Here is a 16,740-nt window from a genome sequence, read left to right as displayed (position 1 = left end):
TGTGAATTTAACTGAACTGATCTATCAGACCTGTTGATAACATAGAAAACATTTTACAACTGAATGTATCTGCAGAACAACTACATTATGATTCAAAATAATTGCTTAAGGGCTTAGTTCACCCAAAAATTTAAATTCCGTCATCATTGACAAACAAGAACCAGAGTTTTAGTGTCAAGCAAATTGATATTTTATTTAACGAATATTTTATTTACTCTACGCATGTGCATTGATCAATGTTTGTATGGGAATAAAAGCCTAAATCAAATCTTTTAATCATATAAAATGTTTCTTCAAAAAACTTGGATCAAACAGTTCGATTCATATGAATTTATTTACTATCCCTTTATGAACTAGTGTCAAAGTTTTGGTGGAACAGACTCTCGGGTTGTATTAAAAATATCTTCATTTGAGATTCGAAGATGAACAAAAGTCTTTGAGAACATAAGATGTGAAATGATGATGACTGAATGATGACAGAATTATAATTTCCGGGTGAACTGTACCTTTAAGATGTGCAATTGTTGTTTATACCTGAGATCATAAATGTAATTATTATAGTCCATTATATTAGCAGTAGCTGTCATGATAAGCTATTATTAGACTTAAACACTAGGACTTTTGTTGATCAGAGTCCCAGATACAAAAGAAACGAACATTATCTGTAACAGGAAACCAAATTGTTGTGGTTTTAGCTATTAAAGGCAATGGGTGACTACTAGGCACTGATGGGTAAAGCAATGACCAAAGATAATGTTGAATTCAGCAACTTCTATAGCCTAATACAAAATCTAAATGTTATAGAAATGGCATGGGGTATTTGATGCTTTATTTTAAAAAGGAACTATCTATATAGTTTTTCCCTAATATTCTTTTATGAATATTTGCAAGAGAGTGATGGATTGACTTTCAGTACTTCATATTCAGCTCATTTCAGGTCAGCTTTTAACTAGTATACTACAGGACCAGTTCCTGTAACTAAATGTTAAATCCATATGAACAACTTTATAAATGCGAATAGTGTCTGTTTGCTTGTTTCCGCCACAGAATAAAACATTTTAATTGCGAGAAAAAAAGTATTATTTTCTCAGAACTGTGAGATATAAACTCGCAATTGCGAGTTATAAAGTCCAATTCTAAAGAAAAAAAAGGCAGACTTTTTTTCTCACAATTAAAATGTTTTATTGTTTATTTTCTTCTTCTTTATATCATGCAATTCTAACTTTATATCTCCCAATTGCGTGTTATAACGTCAGAATTGCGAGATGTTTTTTTATTTTAATTTTTTATTCTGTGGTGGAAACAGGCTTCCATAGTTTATGGTGTTGTTTAGTCTTTCAATGCTGATGATAGTGTTTTCAACTGTGGATAACACTTATATATCTATTAAATAGAGATACTGTGAATTCAATGCTTTACAGAGCTCAGGTTGATGCAACTGTGAAATGAAGTTGAAGGATGTCCAATGTAATGCAAAGCCAAATTCAAATGTGAAAGTGTTTTCATCACTTACCTCTTTAGGTAAAACTGTATTTGTTGTTATCGAACAACTGTCACATGACTTGAATTTTATAACTGGAAAGGAATTATATGCTGTATGTTCAGTGGAATGTGAATGTGCACTGTTCTCTTCTCTTTCTGCACAAAAGACAATCTTTAAATCAGATAAAAAATAAATAAACACATACTTTTTTTAGACTGCTGTCTGAAAATTGTTTTCTGATTTGACCGAGATCTTAAAAGCAAAAACAAAGGAAAGAGAGAAATAAAACTTTATTTAGTTTGATCCATACATACAGACCAAAAGCACTACTTTACATATACATTTACCTGTATTTTCCAAGCAGAAGCTTTCTCACCAAATCTCTTTTCAAGAATGTGCATATATAGCATGTCTCAACTTGCATTGACATTGCTTGTCGGCAGGTAGCAAAAGATCAAACTTGCTGGTTCATGGCTTTTCACTGTCCAATATTTCTAAGCACTTATACAACCAGTCTTTATACTCTTGAAAGGCTTGTGTGGGTTTTGAATGTTGTCCATTGCTGTCAGCTCCATCTTCAATCCAGTGCAGTATGGCCTGTAGAGTACATACCGGTATTATATATATTTACATACTACATACTATGTTACTGTATATTGATGTTACTGTATATTGATTGATTGATATCATGTTATATTGATTAGATCAGTGGGGCTGAACACTAGAGTGCATGCAAATGAGTCAAAATAGATTTGGGCTTACCTTGTATCTGTCTGCTATTTTGAATCCAATGGCAGACTGTAGTTTTCGTAAACAGATGGGGCACAGGACAAGTGTCCGGCGGTCAGACTCCACTAAGTGATTGGAGCCCTGCATGACACAGTTTAGCCACTGGCAGTGCTCCACTCCGAATATATGTCCAATCTCATGAGTCAGGGTCTAAAAGAGATGCACAAATAACAGGTCTGGTTAAAAGAGCTCAAATATAAAGTTTAGTGCACTTACAGACAGCCACACACATTTTCAACCACACAATGACCTAGATCTGTGTTTCTCAACTGGTGGGTTGCGACCTAAAAGTGGGTCGCAAGACCGTTTTGAGTGGGTCGCGGATTGTGTAGTCAAAGAAACAACAATAACAAAAAAAGTATGAAATGTTTTTCAAATGCGAGACTTTTAGTTTGTAAGACGTGAATGAACTCCTGTTGACTCCACTGTCAGATGCAGTTTAAGTAAAGAATGCCTGAGAAAAACGTTGTGCAGATAGTATCTGCTGTCAGATGAGATGTTGTCAGGCTATATGTCAGATGTTATACTGTGCTCATGGTGCGCGCTCTTCAATTGCACGCAAATGCCAATATATTCCTAGCAAGCAATAGCCGTCATTACACCATCTAGGTTAATTATAGAACCGAAATAGTCCGGCTATGAGTAACCCACTTCTAGCCAAAATAACCTTGAATTTGGCTACATGTCGTTTTTGCCAAATTAACTTGCGAGATGTATGATATTACATTATGTAAGCAAAGTCAACAGTGATTACAAGGTGTTTGATTTAATTTCTTTGACATGTTATCTAATTGATGACAAGTCTATTCTTGGGCTATGGTTAGACATCTATTACATTTTCACAGAAATTTTGCCTTGTTTTAGCCTAGACGTCAGGGCTGTGTTTGGACGGCTATTAGACCTCTTTTAAATGCAAAATTGCTTGCTGGGATCACTTCACTATAGAGTAAAGGAAATTACAAGCATGCAACGTCCTAGTTACGTTGTCAATTAATAAGTCGAATGAAATGACCAAAACTGTACCAATAAATTACATAATTGGTACATTGTACATTATACCTGCATGCAAATCCTTCCCAGCTAAAACACATTCTATTCATCATCAGGATCAGTGTCCATATGTTTCATTAACAGTTTATGTTAGTATTGTGTATTTATTACCATGATAACTTTAGCCAAACCTTAACCCAAAATACCACTTTATTTTCCACAACCACAACCATTTTTGAGAAATAAATTTGCTTGGTTAAAATTCTGAAAAATTTGGGTCACAGTCTGATGACCACTGGAAAATGTGGGTCCCATGCCCAAACCAGTTGAAAACCACTGACCCAGATAGTGTCTTTTCATCTATAAAAATCGTTGTTAAAATATCTGTTCAGTGGTTTTGCGTTTAAATATATTAAATGATGTTTTATTAACAAGGTTCGGGAGGAGCACGTTCAGATAATTAACACAAGTGGAGAGCACTCAGCAATCAATGGTAAGAGGTGTATATATACTCAGCAGTCTCACCTCATTCCATTGACAGTTTTTGCAGCATCCCTCCACCACCCCTTCTCCACCCTTCTAGTCCTAAACACTTACATACGGGGGGAGTACTCTGGGTTCGGGCCGAACTCCGAACTCGGAGCCCTCCCTCCGGACAGCACGCCAAATACGAATTAAACTTTACCCCTTCAAATTATATGTAAGTGTGAACTCGTGAATAAGTACATTCCAAAGCATAAAAAGCATTGATGCACTTTTTTCTGTGTAAGGGTTGGGGATTTTAGAAGCACAGTCATCTCACTTCACCTTGCAGGAGCGGAGGAGGAGAATGCTGGTGATTGGAGGAGTGTAGTAACTATCAAACACAGAATAGTCTCCTTGCTTTAGCTCTATTTTCTTCTTAAGCCGCCCTGCATAGCTTCTCTCATAAAAATGCTCATCGTATCGGGCGAAGCTGAAGACTCCCATTCCTACAGTAACAAAAACATTCAAACTTAATAGAACTGCTAAAATGACAAAAGGTGTATTAAATCAAAACGGCTACAATGACAACATTCCTTTCAAGTTACAACAACATTTGAAGCACAAGTTGTTAATAAGACCACTGCAACTGAATCAAAAATCACCTTCAGTTAGAGAAGCCTGGCCAAAAACAAAATTCCATGACTCTTTAGGGTACAAGTCGATCATGGTGATCCCCACAATGCAAAAAGCATCTCTGGGCTTCTTCTTTTTCAAGAAGTTCAACAGCTCTCCTGTAAATAAAAGAAAGCAGTTTAAAAGTCAACGTGAACTTCCGTTTGTAACCCATGTGCAATTATCATAATGTATATTTCAGTAACAACAGATTTTATCTGTCAGGAATTGACTGGATTGTGAAAATGAGGTGTTACATACCAGAATGAAGCCCAGACCAAATTTAAGTCTGCCAAATGTAATTGCCTCACTGACTATATTCTGGTTGTGTTCTGTTGCAGCAATACTAACCAGCATGAAGCTGAAGGTTATGTGTGTTGTTGTTAACCCGAAATGAACAGGCTGTTGAAGCAACTGTTACTGGTGGTAAAAGCTTGACCACTAGTCCGTAAAAGAACGCCTGACAGTAGTCCTTCATCCATTCAACATACTGCTCTGCCACAACCGCTCCTTCCCCAAAAGAGCCTGTGCATTTATCAACATGATCAAATTACAAATGTAAACATGATAATAAATGACACATTTAAGCTGTTTTACATATAAAGTACACTAACCAATAGTTTGAATATAGATGGTTTTATGTCCACGGTCTGGAGAACGGCGGTATGGGTTGATGTAAAAACTCTGAAAGTCTTGAAGATCTTCTGGATGTGCAGGAATCCAGTCCGAGTCTGAGTGAATGGTGATGGGGCTGAAAAGTGAATTGCCAGGCAGGAGCCCATCTTCTAGAAACGTCTTCTCTGCTCTGCTGAATTTTTGAAATGATTTTATTAAATCTTTCCGTGTGGACAGGAGAGCAGTATGCAGTCTCTCAACAGGATGCTTAATAACCTGCATCTGTCCATAGAAATACACACACAAACACAGTCACACTACAGACATCCACGTGCAAGGTGAAATATTAATTAAGCATTAAGCAAACTTGCTAAAACACCTCCAAAAGATTATAAATGTAATATATATATATACACAACCTGAATTCCGGAGAAATTGGGACGTTTTTTAAATTTGAATAAAATGAAGACTAAAATAATTTCAAATCACATGAGCCAATATTTTATTCACAATAGAACAATAGATAGCATAGCAAATGTTTAAACTGAGAAATTTTACACTATTATCCACTAAATGAGCTCATTTAAAATTTGATGCCTGCTACGGGTCTCAAAAAAGTTGGCACGGGGGCAACAAATGGCTGAAAAAGCAAGACATTTTGAAAATATTCAGCTGGGAGAACATCTAGCAACTAATTAAGTTTATTGATATCAGGTCTGTAACATGATTAGCTATAAAATGGATGTCTTAGAGAGGTAGAGTCTCTCAGAAGTAAAGATGGGCAGAGGCTCTCCAATCTGTGAAAGACTACGTAAAAAGATTGTGCAATACTTTAAAAACAATGTTCCTCAACATCAAATTGATCATCTTCAAAAGATTCAGAGAAACTGGAGAAATCTCTGTGCGTAAGGGACGAGGCCGAAGACCTTTATTGGATGCCCGTGGTCTTCGGGCCCTCAGATGACACTGCATCACTCATCGGCATGATTGTGTCAATGACATTATTAAATGGGCCCAGGAATACTTCCAGAAACCACTGTCCGCTGTAAACACAATCCGCCGTGCCATCTGCAGATGCCAACTAAAGCTCTATCATGCAAAAAGGAAGCCATAATGTGAACATGGTCCAGAAGCCCCGTCGTGTTCTGTGGGCCAAGGCTCATTTAAAATGGACTATTTCAAAGTGGAATAGTGTTCTATGGTCTATGGACGAGTCAAAATTTGACATTCTTGTTGGAAATCACAGACGCCGTGTCCTCCTGAGACCTTCCAGCGTGTTATCAGCGTTCAGTTCAAAAGCCAGCATCTCTGATGGTATGGGGATGCATATGGGGATGCTCTATGAATGCTGAAAGGTGTATATAAAGGTTTGAGAGCAACATATGCTCCCCTACAGATGACGTCTATTTCAGGGACGGCCTTGTGTATTTCAGCAGGACAATGCAAAACCACACAATACAGGTATTACAACAGCATGGCTTCATCGTAGAAGAGTCTGGGTGCCTGCAGTCCAGATCTTTCACCTATAGAGAACATTTGGCGCATCATTAAACGAAAAACACGTCAAAGATGACCACAAACTCTTCAGCAGCTGGAAACCTATATAAGGCAAGAATGGGACCAAATTCCAACACCAAAACTCCAGCAACTCATAACCCTGATGCTCAGTCGTCTTCAAACGGTTTTGAAAAGTAGAGGAGATGCTACACCATGGTAAACATGCCCCCGTCTCAAATATTTTGAGACCTGTAGCAGGAATCAAATTTGAAATGAGCTCACTTTGTGCATAAAATTGTAAGATTTCTCAGTTTAAACATTTATGTTATCTAAGTTCGACTAAAATATTGGCTCATGTGATTTTTAAAGTCTTTCAGTTTTCATTTTATTCAAATTTTAAAAACCTCCCAACTTAATATAATATATATAATATAAACTAAGTTCAAAAGTTAGTACGATTTTTTCAGTATTTTTTAAAGTCACCAAGACTGCATTTATTTGATCACAAATAGAGTAAAAACAGTAATATTGTGAAAAACTTATTTTAAATGATTGAATTTTCAGCAGTCATTATTTCAGGCTTAAGTGCTACATGATCCCTAATATAAGAAATCCTTCTAATATGCTGATTTGGTGCTCAAGAAACATTTCTTATTATTATCAGTTGTGCTGCTTATGAAAATCGTGATAATACTTTTTTTTTCATAATTCTTTGAATACAATGTTTTGTAACATTATATCCCCTGGTTTCACAGACAATGCTTAAACTGGTCCCCAGATTAAAATGCATGTTTGAGCTGTTTTAACTGAAAGCAACTTGCACTGATTAAATATGTCTCAAGATGCATATCAGTATTTTTTTTTTCTAAGGCAGTTTTATAAAGCTACTTAAATATCCTGGCTTAATCTAAGCCCTGTCTGTGAAACCAGGCCTAAGTAGCCTATACTTGCAGAATAAAATGATTAATTTATTTTAAAAATCATTTAAATGGTAAAAAATTATGGTATGTAAAAAAAAAAATGCAGTAATATTTTTTGTTGTTGTTGAAAATAAAACCAAGGAAATGCATTAAGAAAGTAAATAAATTAAATGTATTTTTTTATTTAATCATGTTGAATAACTTAAATGTGGCTCACCTACTCTCTCTCTCTCTCTATAACCTACAATAAAATAAAATAAAAATGCATGTTCCAAGTAAGTTATACAGGTGTAGTAATGTGTCTAGCCGTATACTGTACTGTCATTTACTGTATTGTGTCCAACGTTTACTGTCTGTCACACTTGCACTGTGTAAGCTACACTGGAATGTAGCCTACTGTATGTATCATATTGCGATAATGTCACGCCATTAATTATTAAAGTTAAGTTGTTTTTACCACGGCGTGTCAGAGGAATGCGACTTCGCAGTCACACACACGACTGAATGACAACACAGTTCGACTTGACATTCGTTGAGATTGTTACATAAAATAAATTGATTAGCTATAACAGATCAAACGCACGTGTCAACACATTAATAAAGCTGAAGCTACCTTTAAAATGTGTTCCAGAATGAACGTCGAAGACTGGATGTTTCAGGTAAAACTGAACATTAATTAAATAAACAGCAATAGAAACGGAAACCATAAACGGCAAACCTAGTTGAGCTGCAGCCTACGCAAGCTTGTTCAGATCAGAACAAAATTCGAGTTTTACATTGGCTGCCATTGTGTTTTTCAAATGTAAAGTCCCAATCACTGTTTCGTTTTTTTAAACCAGCTTTATTATTTTTTCTGATATTTTTGGGAAACGTTACAATATATAACACTTTGTTAAAATGTATTTAATTACAAACTATTAAAAGCATATTCTATTTTACAGTACCAAAGATTATAATAGCCTACTATTGGACCTGTGTAAGTAATTAATCCCATTTATAATTAGTGATATTTCAAACATAATTCAATAGCAAAATAAAAGCACATAAATGTGTTAAAAATTGAAAGACATCTTTAGAAAAGTAGCAGTTGTTAAATGATAGAATGAAAATGCATGATTTCTAAAACAAAATCAACACAGGAACTGGAAGTTTATTCAGAAATCATAGGATGTTTTATTAGTGGGATGCTGGGTCGATATAACCTCTTTTTTCACTGAAAAGTGAAATGACAAATCACCAGAAAAAAAGAAAACAACCACTCTGATAAAATAATCAGATTTAATAAACAGAATTACACAAAAGTGATCAACAAAAACAATAAGAAAACACTATACAAAAGCAAGTGATTATGGCCACGACAAAGATACACAACATTGTATAAGCAAATTCTTTTACAGATTTTATACATAAAGACCTTAAATCAGGCAATCAGTTAATATCAATTTACTACCAACAGTCAGATTACAGTGCTTGTTTTCTTTAAGATTACATTAAGACTTAGTCTCTCCATCAACACATTTCAATTTGTCTTATCAAACCAGCTTTGGTTGATCTACAGACATTTAAGGCAAGGCCTTTGATTGGCCTGTAAAACAAAACAAAAACAAATGTCTGTAGAAACCACTACACAGAAAGGCACCTGGACTGCTTTAACAGTCATTTAATAAAACCCTGAGCTAAAGCTGTCCACTTTAACCTACACAGGACCAAAAACACAAGGCAACTTTCTGTTTTTAAAGTGAATTCATACAAATAAAAATAGAGGAAAGAAATCTACAGTAGTCAACATCTGAAGTGAATCAAAACCTTTCATCAAAGTTATACATGCATTTTGAACAATACCCGTTCTTGTCTTAGGACAACTTCGATGAGCTTTTTTGATCCACTTCAAAGGTTGACTACTGTATATCGATTTTCAGGGCTTTTAGAAAAATACAGTAAAAGTATGGTATTACGTTAGTGTGTAAAATATAAAGCTCAAGAGAAAAAAAACTGTCAGAGCAAAAAAATTTGTAAGTACAGATCCTCTGTACAGGCTTGAACGGCAAAGACATCTTCCCTTTACATATAAATGACAAATAAGTACTTCATACAAAAGTACCTTAATTGTACTACATTATTGTCATGATCCGAGTGCAACAAAAAGGCATTTTGAGTGTGGGAAGACAAAGGCCATGTTCTTCTATCAAAAAAAAAAAAGACAATATGACCAGGCTAAAGCCCATTTAAAGAAAAAAAACACACACACAAAAACAAAACAAAACTGTTCACTGGTGCAGAAGAGCTCTTTGATTTAAACATTGAAAAGCCCTGAGTTCTTACGATTTCTTTTGGAAAAAAAGCTTTATCCAAAACTAGGTGTTAAGCCTAAGGGCTAGAGGAGTGTTGACGGTTCCATTATACGAAGATATGCGCTCATAAACATACAGTAAACGATCACAATTACAGCATTTTGGTGAATAACTGAGGACCATTCCTTGGCATATTTGATATGGCTACAAGCAGCAAAAAAAAGGTTGCTTTTATATCAAATTCTTTGCATATATATATATATATATGACGTAATATTATGCAAAAAAGAAAATGTTTGCAAAATTATCCTATCCATTTTTCTTCAACCACAATATGTATTGAACCACTTGTACTTTGTATTAAATAAAGTAAAACCCTAATTAAAATGGAATGTTCTTAAAGGCCAATCGGTGCCTTTCATTGTAACATGAGCTGTTTAAGGTTGTCGTGCAAGATGGTGTCTTTGACATCACGGAAGACGAGGCGAATGTTCTCTGTGTTGATGGCGGTGGTGAAGTGATGGTAAAGGGGCTTCTGCTGCTGTTCTCGACGCTTGTTACGGAAGCACTCGACCAGGAACTTCTGCACGTCCTGCAGATCGTGGGGCTCCCCTGTGAACTCGGGGAAGTAGTCCTTGATGTTCACGTTCTGAACTTTATCTTCCAGCAAGTCTGTCTTATTGAGGAAGAGAATGATGGAGACGTTGGCGAAGACGCGGTTGTTGACGATAGTCTCGAAGATATTGAGCGACTCCGTGAGCCTGTTGGTCTGACGGTCTTCCATGAGCACCTGATCGTACTCGCTGGATGAGACTAGGAAGAGGATGGAGGTCACCGAGTCAAAGCACTCGAACCATCGCTTGCGCTCCGACCGCTGCCCTCCCACATCCACCATCTTGAAAGGTACATTCTTGATCTCAAAGTTGTACTCATGAATACCCTTGGTGGGTTTTCGTGCCAGCAGTATATCCTTTTGGTTGGGCAAGTAGTCCTGCAGATTAAATGGAAACAAACATCAGACAGGCATAATACTAATCCAAATAATAAAAACAGTTTTAAAAATGTAGTACCTATAATAGGGGTGAGTGATTTAACGGTAGTCAATATACAGGTAGAAATTCTATACATACACACTAACAAAGGTATAGATTCACGGATCATGGTTGTGGCAGTGCTGCGTTGTCACGAAAGTTTATCTGCATGCGTTTTAAGCCTTGCCAGTTTAAAGGTACAGTAAGTGATTTCTGAGAAATGCTGTTGAAAATTTAAATCAACACTCAAAAAATGTTTGTGAATATTTGCTAGTGTTTACGCTCATGATGGGCGAGGAGAGAGAGTGAGCAAGCAGGACCTAAGCAAAAAGACTGCAGAAATTAGAGATAACCATAGAAGAAAAGACTAAAGGAATATAACTGGGGGGGGGGGGGGGGACCATCAGGCAAGATTTAGGACCCATGTTAATATTGGAAAAGCTTTTCAGTGCTGGAGAGACGTTAGAGAGCGGGAAGGCCTGAAAACTTAAGCCGAGGTTGCTTTGTTTCTGCTCGATATATATGAGTTACATTGGTTTTACTATGCATCACAGAACCAAGATATGCTGTTGTTGGTTAGAAGTTAGTGGAATATATCTAAGAAATCACTTTTTTTTTTTATGCGGCTCTGGATATTTTTTTGGCCTGCCCCCTAATAGTCGGCTAAACGTTATTTGACTAGAAGAGGCTTAGTCGACCAAGATTTTATTAGTTGGTTAGTCGCAGAAAGAAAGAAAACTCCACAGGAAGTGGTGAAGTCACGCGGTCCGTGAGGGACAGATCGTTAACGGCGGGTCCTTGTGGTAATTACAGTGTGTCGGGTTGGAAATCCAAACGTTCGGCTTTCATCCATCGACCTAAAGTATGTTTTGAGCAAAAACAGTAATATTCTCATAAATGGTGATGTGTAGCTTGATGCTAATTGTAGCTCTAATGCGGCTGTTGTCCAGCTGCGATTTTTTTATGTATTTGGTCAAAAGAATTATTGTAAGGTCTCGTAAGCATTATAGATAATTTATGTTTCTAGTGTAGTACCCCACTTTGTTTATCTTAATTTGCAGTGGACAAGGTTAAATCAAATGGAAAAACCTAAAAGATACATAATGCATTCTCAGTCAGCGCCACCTATCGTGCAGGCGTGAATTAGCCAAAGGCGATCAATCGTGTCGCATTTGTGGTAAAAGTCTGCGATTTGCTTTGCTTTAATGCATCACACTTAGTGTGAAAGGGCCTTTACATGAACATAAACATTTGGGAGAAAACCAGATGCGTGTATATATACAGAGAATGTCATACTGGGTCTGCTCAGTTCTTCTTTGTCCTGCCCCTTTTTTCTGTTGTTCATTTTGTTACTTCTTATTCTCACATCAATTATTCATGTAAAATCCATTTCTCTTCTTTGGGCTTCGCTTTTTGCACATTTCACTTCAATACTCGGCCCAGTATCGCTGCTTGCAGCTTTTCATTTGTATCTTTGTTCTATTATATTTATTTGCCCTACTGTTTGAAATTAGATTATTTGTTCTTATTTTATTACTGACCTTTCACATGTGAACAGTAAGCTTGAGAACTTTTAGTTATTGCTGTAATATCAAAATTCTAAATGTCATTGAAATTCTTAATTTTTTTACACCAACTATGAATTTTGATATCATAACCTTATTTCAACCAAAAATAGGTATATTGATATATATAGAGAAATAAAATAACTTATATTGTGATATAAGATTTTGGTCATGTCGCCCACCCCTAACCTGTACCAAATGTTACAATGCAATGAATCAGTACCAGTAAAAACAATATATCAGCCAACCTGATGTCTGTGGATCCAAAAATCTATCGATAACCTTCCCTATTCATGAGTGTCATTAAATTTGTATCATGTACATACTGGTATAATACCAACTACCCTTTGCTCTGGATGACATTAACATTTAAGAAACACTATTTCTTTTTACCGATTGTCCAAGTTTATCCACATTGTCCAGGAAATATTTCACAGATTCACCCTAAAGAGAAAAAAAAAAAACACAATCATAATTAGGTCTTTGTTATGTGAACTGTGGCGCAGAAGGTGAAGCTTTGACTTTGTGTTGTGCCCCAATATGCCCTATTTATTTTACCATTTCCTTTCCTGACACTCTATATTATACTATCAAAAAGCACCATTAAAAAAATAAATAAATAAGTGTGTGTGTGTGTGTGTGTGTGTGTGTGTGTGTGTGTGTGTGTGTGTGTGTGTGTGTGTGTGTGTGTGTGTGTGTGTGTGTGTGTGTGTGTGTGTGTGTGTGTGTGTGTGTGTGTGTGTGTGTGTATGTATGTATGTATGTATATATATATATATATATATATATATATATATATATATATATATATATATATAGTACACACAGTCATACATTTTCCACCACATTTGCTGGTCCAAGACAGACACCTATTATGTTATACTAATTTGCTAGATTACTCTGGCCCTCGTAAGCAAAAACTGGTAAGAGTTTTCAGGAGCACAGCATTGTGTCCTCTACTGGTTTGCTTTGTGAAGTATGCAAATCAGCCTTAGGTAGAGAAAGTTACTTAGTCACTGGCTTAAATGTACAAACAAATTAATGTTTATCACTGTATAAATACGGATAAACATGCTAATCACAACCTGTACAACAATGGAGATTTTTAGTTGGAAAATGAGCTAAATCCTAATCTAAGTCACAAGGGTTCTGGCCCCTGAACATGAATGATGCTATCTTCATAACTGACATGCAAACTGAACTCATGCGCAGCCGCAGACAGAACGCCCTCATTGTCATGACTAACAAGTCACCTTTATTTGTGTTTAACTCATACCGAGAATTACTCTCAGGTTTCAATCACTGTCAATATCAGCAAACACAAACTTAAGTTCCTTTTTGCATCATCAGTCCAATAAATTCAAGAATGGCCCCTAATTTACATTTCAAATGTATGAAAAATATGCATGTATGAAGGAAGTAGGCATTATACTATGATTAATGCTTTGTGTATGGAGTGTACTGCTGGTGGCACACAAGCTTGATAGGAGTAATTATGCAAGTACACTGTGCTTATCTGCCTTGATTCATAATACCAAGCTATTTAACAACAGATCAACATTCCTTCAAGATCACAACCCCCACAATTACACAAATCCTATGAAAAAGATTGAGTGGATGGATTCTAGATCCAAAACTTTACTTCTTTCTTGGTGACTAAGAACAAATGAAAAAAGGATGCACAATCATTTTGAAGGTTTAATAATGAATATATAATTATGAGTGATCATTTCATTTACCAGCTGAAACTCTCTTCGTCTGTCATAGGCATTCTGAATACCACTGTCTTGCCACAGGGCACGGATGGTGGGCAGGTAGTTCAGGAAGACTTTGGTCTCCACCATCCCTTTGGCCATCAAGGACGAGCGAGTGTCGAAGGCCATAATTGTCTCCCCGTGAACCTGATTCTCAGGGTCTCCCCAAGGGATGTGCAGCTTCTCACGGGCATCCACCAGCACCCGGACACCTAAACAGGACACCCATTAGAGATATTGACATTTTGCAGTGATCAGGATACTATAAAAATAAACTTGAGGCTGCTGATATAATGACTTTAAAAAGAAAATGAAACAGTTACTATGTAGCCTATCCTCAGACCATAATGTCTCCTTTTGTCAACACAATTAAATTTATGAAAAATCATAGTCTGTCTCCATCCTGAAAAACTTTTTTTGTTGTTGTTGTCATATTTCCCTTTTTTATGAGGTCAACAAGGTCATTTGAGTTCTGTTTTATAATTTAAAAAAGAAATATACAAAACAAACATACTTATTAAAACAACTGTTCTTATACGCATGTCAACCTCATCACTCAAACTGTTAATAAATTGTTAGGGCTTTTAGGTCATTTCTCATATTTTTAAGTAGCTAATTTTAGCAGCTCTACATTTAATAAATGGTATATGTTTTGACTGTACGTATTAAATAATCGATATATCCATTAATTCATGTAGGTGGATATAACCTATCTATAATAAATATTAAATGTTTGTATTTAATGATGTTGAATCATACTGAGGCAATGAAAAAACTAGCATTTTGTTTGAAAATGGAAGCAGGGCCTAAACATGACTGAATATATAATTCCGGGTTCTGTCACCTGTTTTCCATGTATGTCTCAAGAATCAGTGGTATATTGAGGTACACTTATCAGAATGTGTCATAAAACAATCACACATACAGATGACTAAGTTAACCCAGACCAAAAGTAGGCGCTGTACTCTGCACTTTCTCTATGAGGCGCCAAGTTTTCTGAAAGGTTTTATGTGAAACTTGAACATAGTCTACATACACAAATGTTTTTTTAAAAACAGTCGTTTCATTTTCCTTAGTCAAATTTGTCATCTGACTATGTAAAACGGGTTGAACAATAGCAACATTTAAAAGCACTGGCCTTCGCGTCGTCTATGGGCTGGGTGAGCAATCGAAAGTTTGCGTAAGTTAAGTGAAAGGAATCGACAAACAGTTTCACCTGCCGCTGAAATTACTTTGACCGTTCATTTTCAATAATGAACATGTCTCTCTCGATTTCAAGTTATTGTCGTGGTACCTTTGATAACATTGCTGTAGATTGTAGCCCGGAACTCTTCTTTGGCCCGCTGATCGAAGTCCTGCCCATGAATTATGCGCATTTGTTTGAGGAAAGTTGACTTGCCACTTTCGCCTGCTCCTAACAGCAAGATCTTCACCAGTTTCTTCACATAAGTCTTCTCTCGAGACAGGCTTTTGTCGATCTCCTTAGACTTCCTAATTTGATCAATTTCGCCGTGGGAGAGAAGACAATTGGGAATACAAACTATAGCAGTCCGGGAGGGCAGGAAATCCGCCATCTTTGTAGTAACGACTTCATGGATACATCACTCGCACTGCCGAGCGCGGCGCGTTCACGTGTTCCGCAAAAAAGAATGGGCGGATACCCGGGTGTGGTTTAATGTTTTGGACATTTTTTTTTTTTTTTAAATACATTGTCAGCTATTTTTTTATCATTTAGATTTACTGAGTATTTATATAATAGGCCATTCCTATTTTTATTCCACGACATGTCCTAATATATTGGATAAAATATAGAAAATAGTTTAGTGTTCTTTAAACACATTTGATAATAAAGTGAACATATCAATTTCATTACTTTGGTTTGAGTGGATCTTGCCATTTTGCCATGTCCCTAACATCACTTCTGACATGAAAACTACCAAATTTATAGTATTACAGGTTTTGTCTTTATTTTTTCATTTTCTGCAATCAAAACAATTCTAACAATTTTATTATTTTTTACATATATCACTTCATCCTGTAAATATTGTGCAATGTCAATTTAACTGGCAGTTCTTTAATGACATCTTTCAGTATTATAGCAATGGTTTTGATAAAAAATATATATATTTTGTGATTGGTTGGTCTTACTCCTGTTTGGTAAAATTCCAGTGATCAATATTTCAAAATATGTTTATATCTAATGTAAACCAACTCCCAATCCCTCACAGAGCAGTGTCTAACTTTAGGTTTTTATTTCCATCCTGTTAGGATCCTTTTCATCTGGAATTGCCATCGTGTAAATAATGAATTTATAATTGGTGTAATAAAGTTTTAGTGTCTGAACTTGGTATCAAGCCAAGAGCATATTTATGAAAGTCTGCTACATACTTTTATAGCAATACCTCCTCGAATTACAACAACACAAGCAATATTGCTTTTTAATTACAAATTTCAAAAGGTAATAATAGGCTAATGAATGTCCCAGTTGGTCAAACAATTAAAGGAATATAGTTCACCCAAAAATGGAAATTCTGTCATAATTTACTCACCCTCAAGTTGTTCCAAACCTGTATGAGTTTCTCTCTTCTGAATAATTAGTAAACAGACCCCAATAACTTCCATATTCTTTTTTCTAGAAGTCAATGCGGTCCATCAAAAGTCTGGTTAC

General features: G+C 36.0%; 2 protein-coding genes across 4 annotated transcripts; both read right to left on the bottom strand.

Annotated features, from left to right (window-relative positions):
- Nucleotides 1–1,597: 1,597 nt before the first annotated feature.
- Nucleotides 1,598–8,223, bottom strand: amz2 (archaelysin family metallopeptidase 2). 3 transcript variants are annotated; one of them, XR_014200980.1, is made up of 8 exons: nucleotides 8,045–8,223; nucleotides 5,014–5,296; nucleotides 4,751–4,924; nucleotides 4,390–4,518; nucleotides 4,070–4,233; nucleotides 2,246–2,422; nucleotides 1,831–2,080; nucleotides 1,598–1,735 (listed from the first exon to the last, which is right to left on the bottom strand). XR_014200980.1 is itself a non-coding variant. In XM_082151186.1 (7 exons), exons 2-7 carry the CDS (start codon nucleotides 5,294–5,296, stop codon nucleotides 1,952–1,954), a joined length of 1,056 nt encoding a protein of 351 aa, XP_082007312.1. In that variant the 5' UTR covers nucleotides 8,045–8,223; the 3' UTR covers nucleotides 1,759–1,951. The 3 variants fall into 3 exon arrangements, 2 of the variants coding, with proteins under 2 accessions (XP_082007312.1, XP_082007313.1); XM_082151186.1 differs by lacking the exon at nucleotides 1,598–1,735 and having other exon boundaries at nucleotides 1,759–2,080; XM_082151187.1 differs by lacking the exon at nucleotides 1,598–1,735 and having other exon boundaries at nucleotides 1,759–2,080; nucleotides 5,014–5,207.
- Nucleotides 8,224–8,695: 472 nt separating this feature from the next.
- On the bottom strand, nucleotides 8,696–15,694 carry gna13a (guanine nucleotide binding protein (G protein), alpha 13a). The gene is made up of 4 exons (XM_082152320.1): nucleotides 15,367–15,694; nucleotides 14,058–14,284; nucleotides 12,712–12,762; nucleotides 8,696–10,713 (listed from the first exon to the last, which is right to left on the bottom strand). The coding sequence occupies exons 1-4, from the start codon at nucleotides 15,644–15,646 to the stop codon at nucleotides 10,141–10,143; spliced, it is 1,131 nt and encodes a 376-aa protein (XP_082008446.1). The 5' UTR covers nucleotides 15,647–15,694; the 3' UTR covers nucleotides 8,696–10,140.
- Between the last annotated feature and the right edge of the window lie 1,046 nt (nucleotides 15,695–16,740).

Source organism: Leuciscus leuciscus (genome assembly GCF_965113295.1).
Source record: "Leuciscus leuciscus genome assembly, chromosome: 21".
Lineage (NCBI taxonomy): Eukaryota > Metazoa > Chordata > Actinopteri > Cypriniformes > Leuciscidae > Leuciscus > Leuciscus leuciscus.
This window is presented reverse-complemented; position numbering and strand designations above follow the sequence as displayed.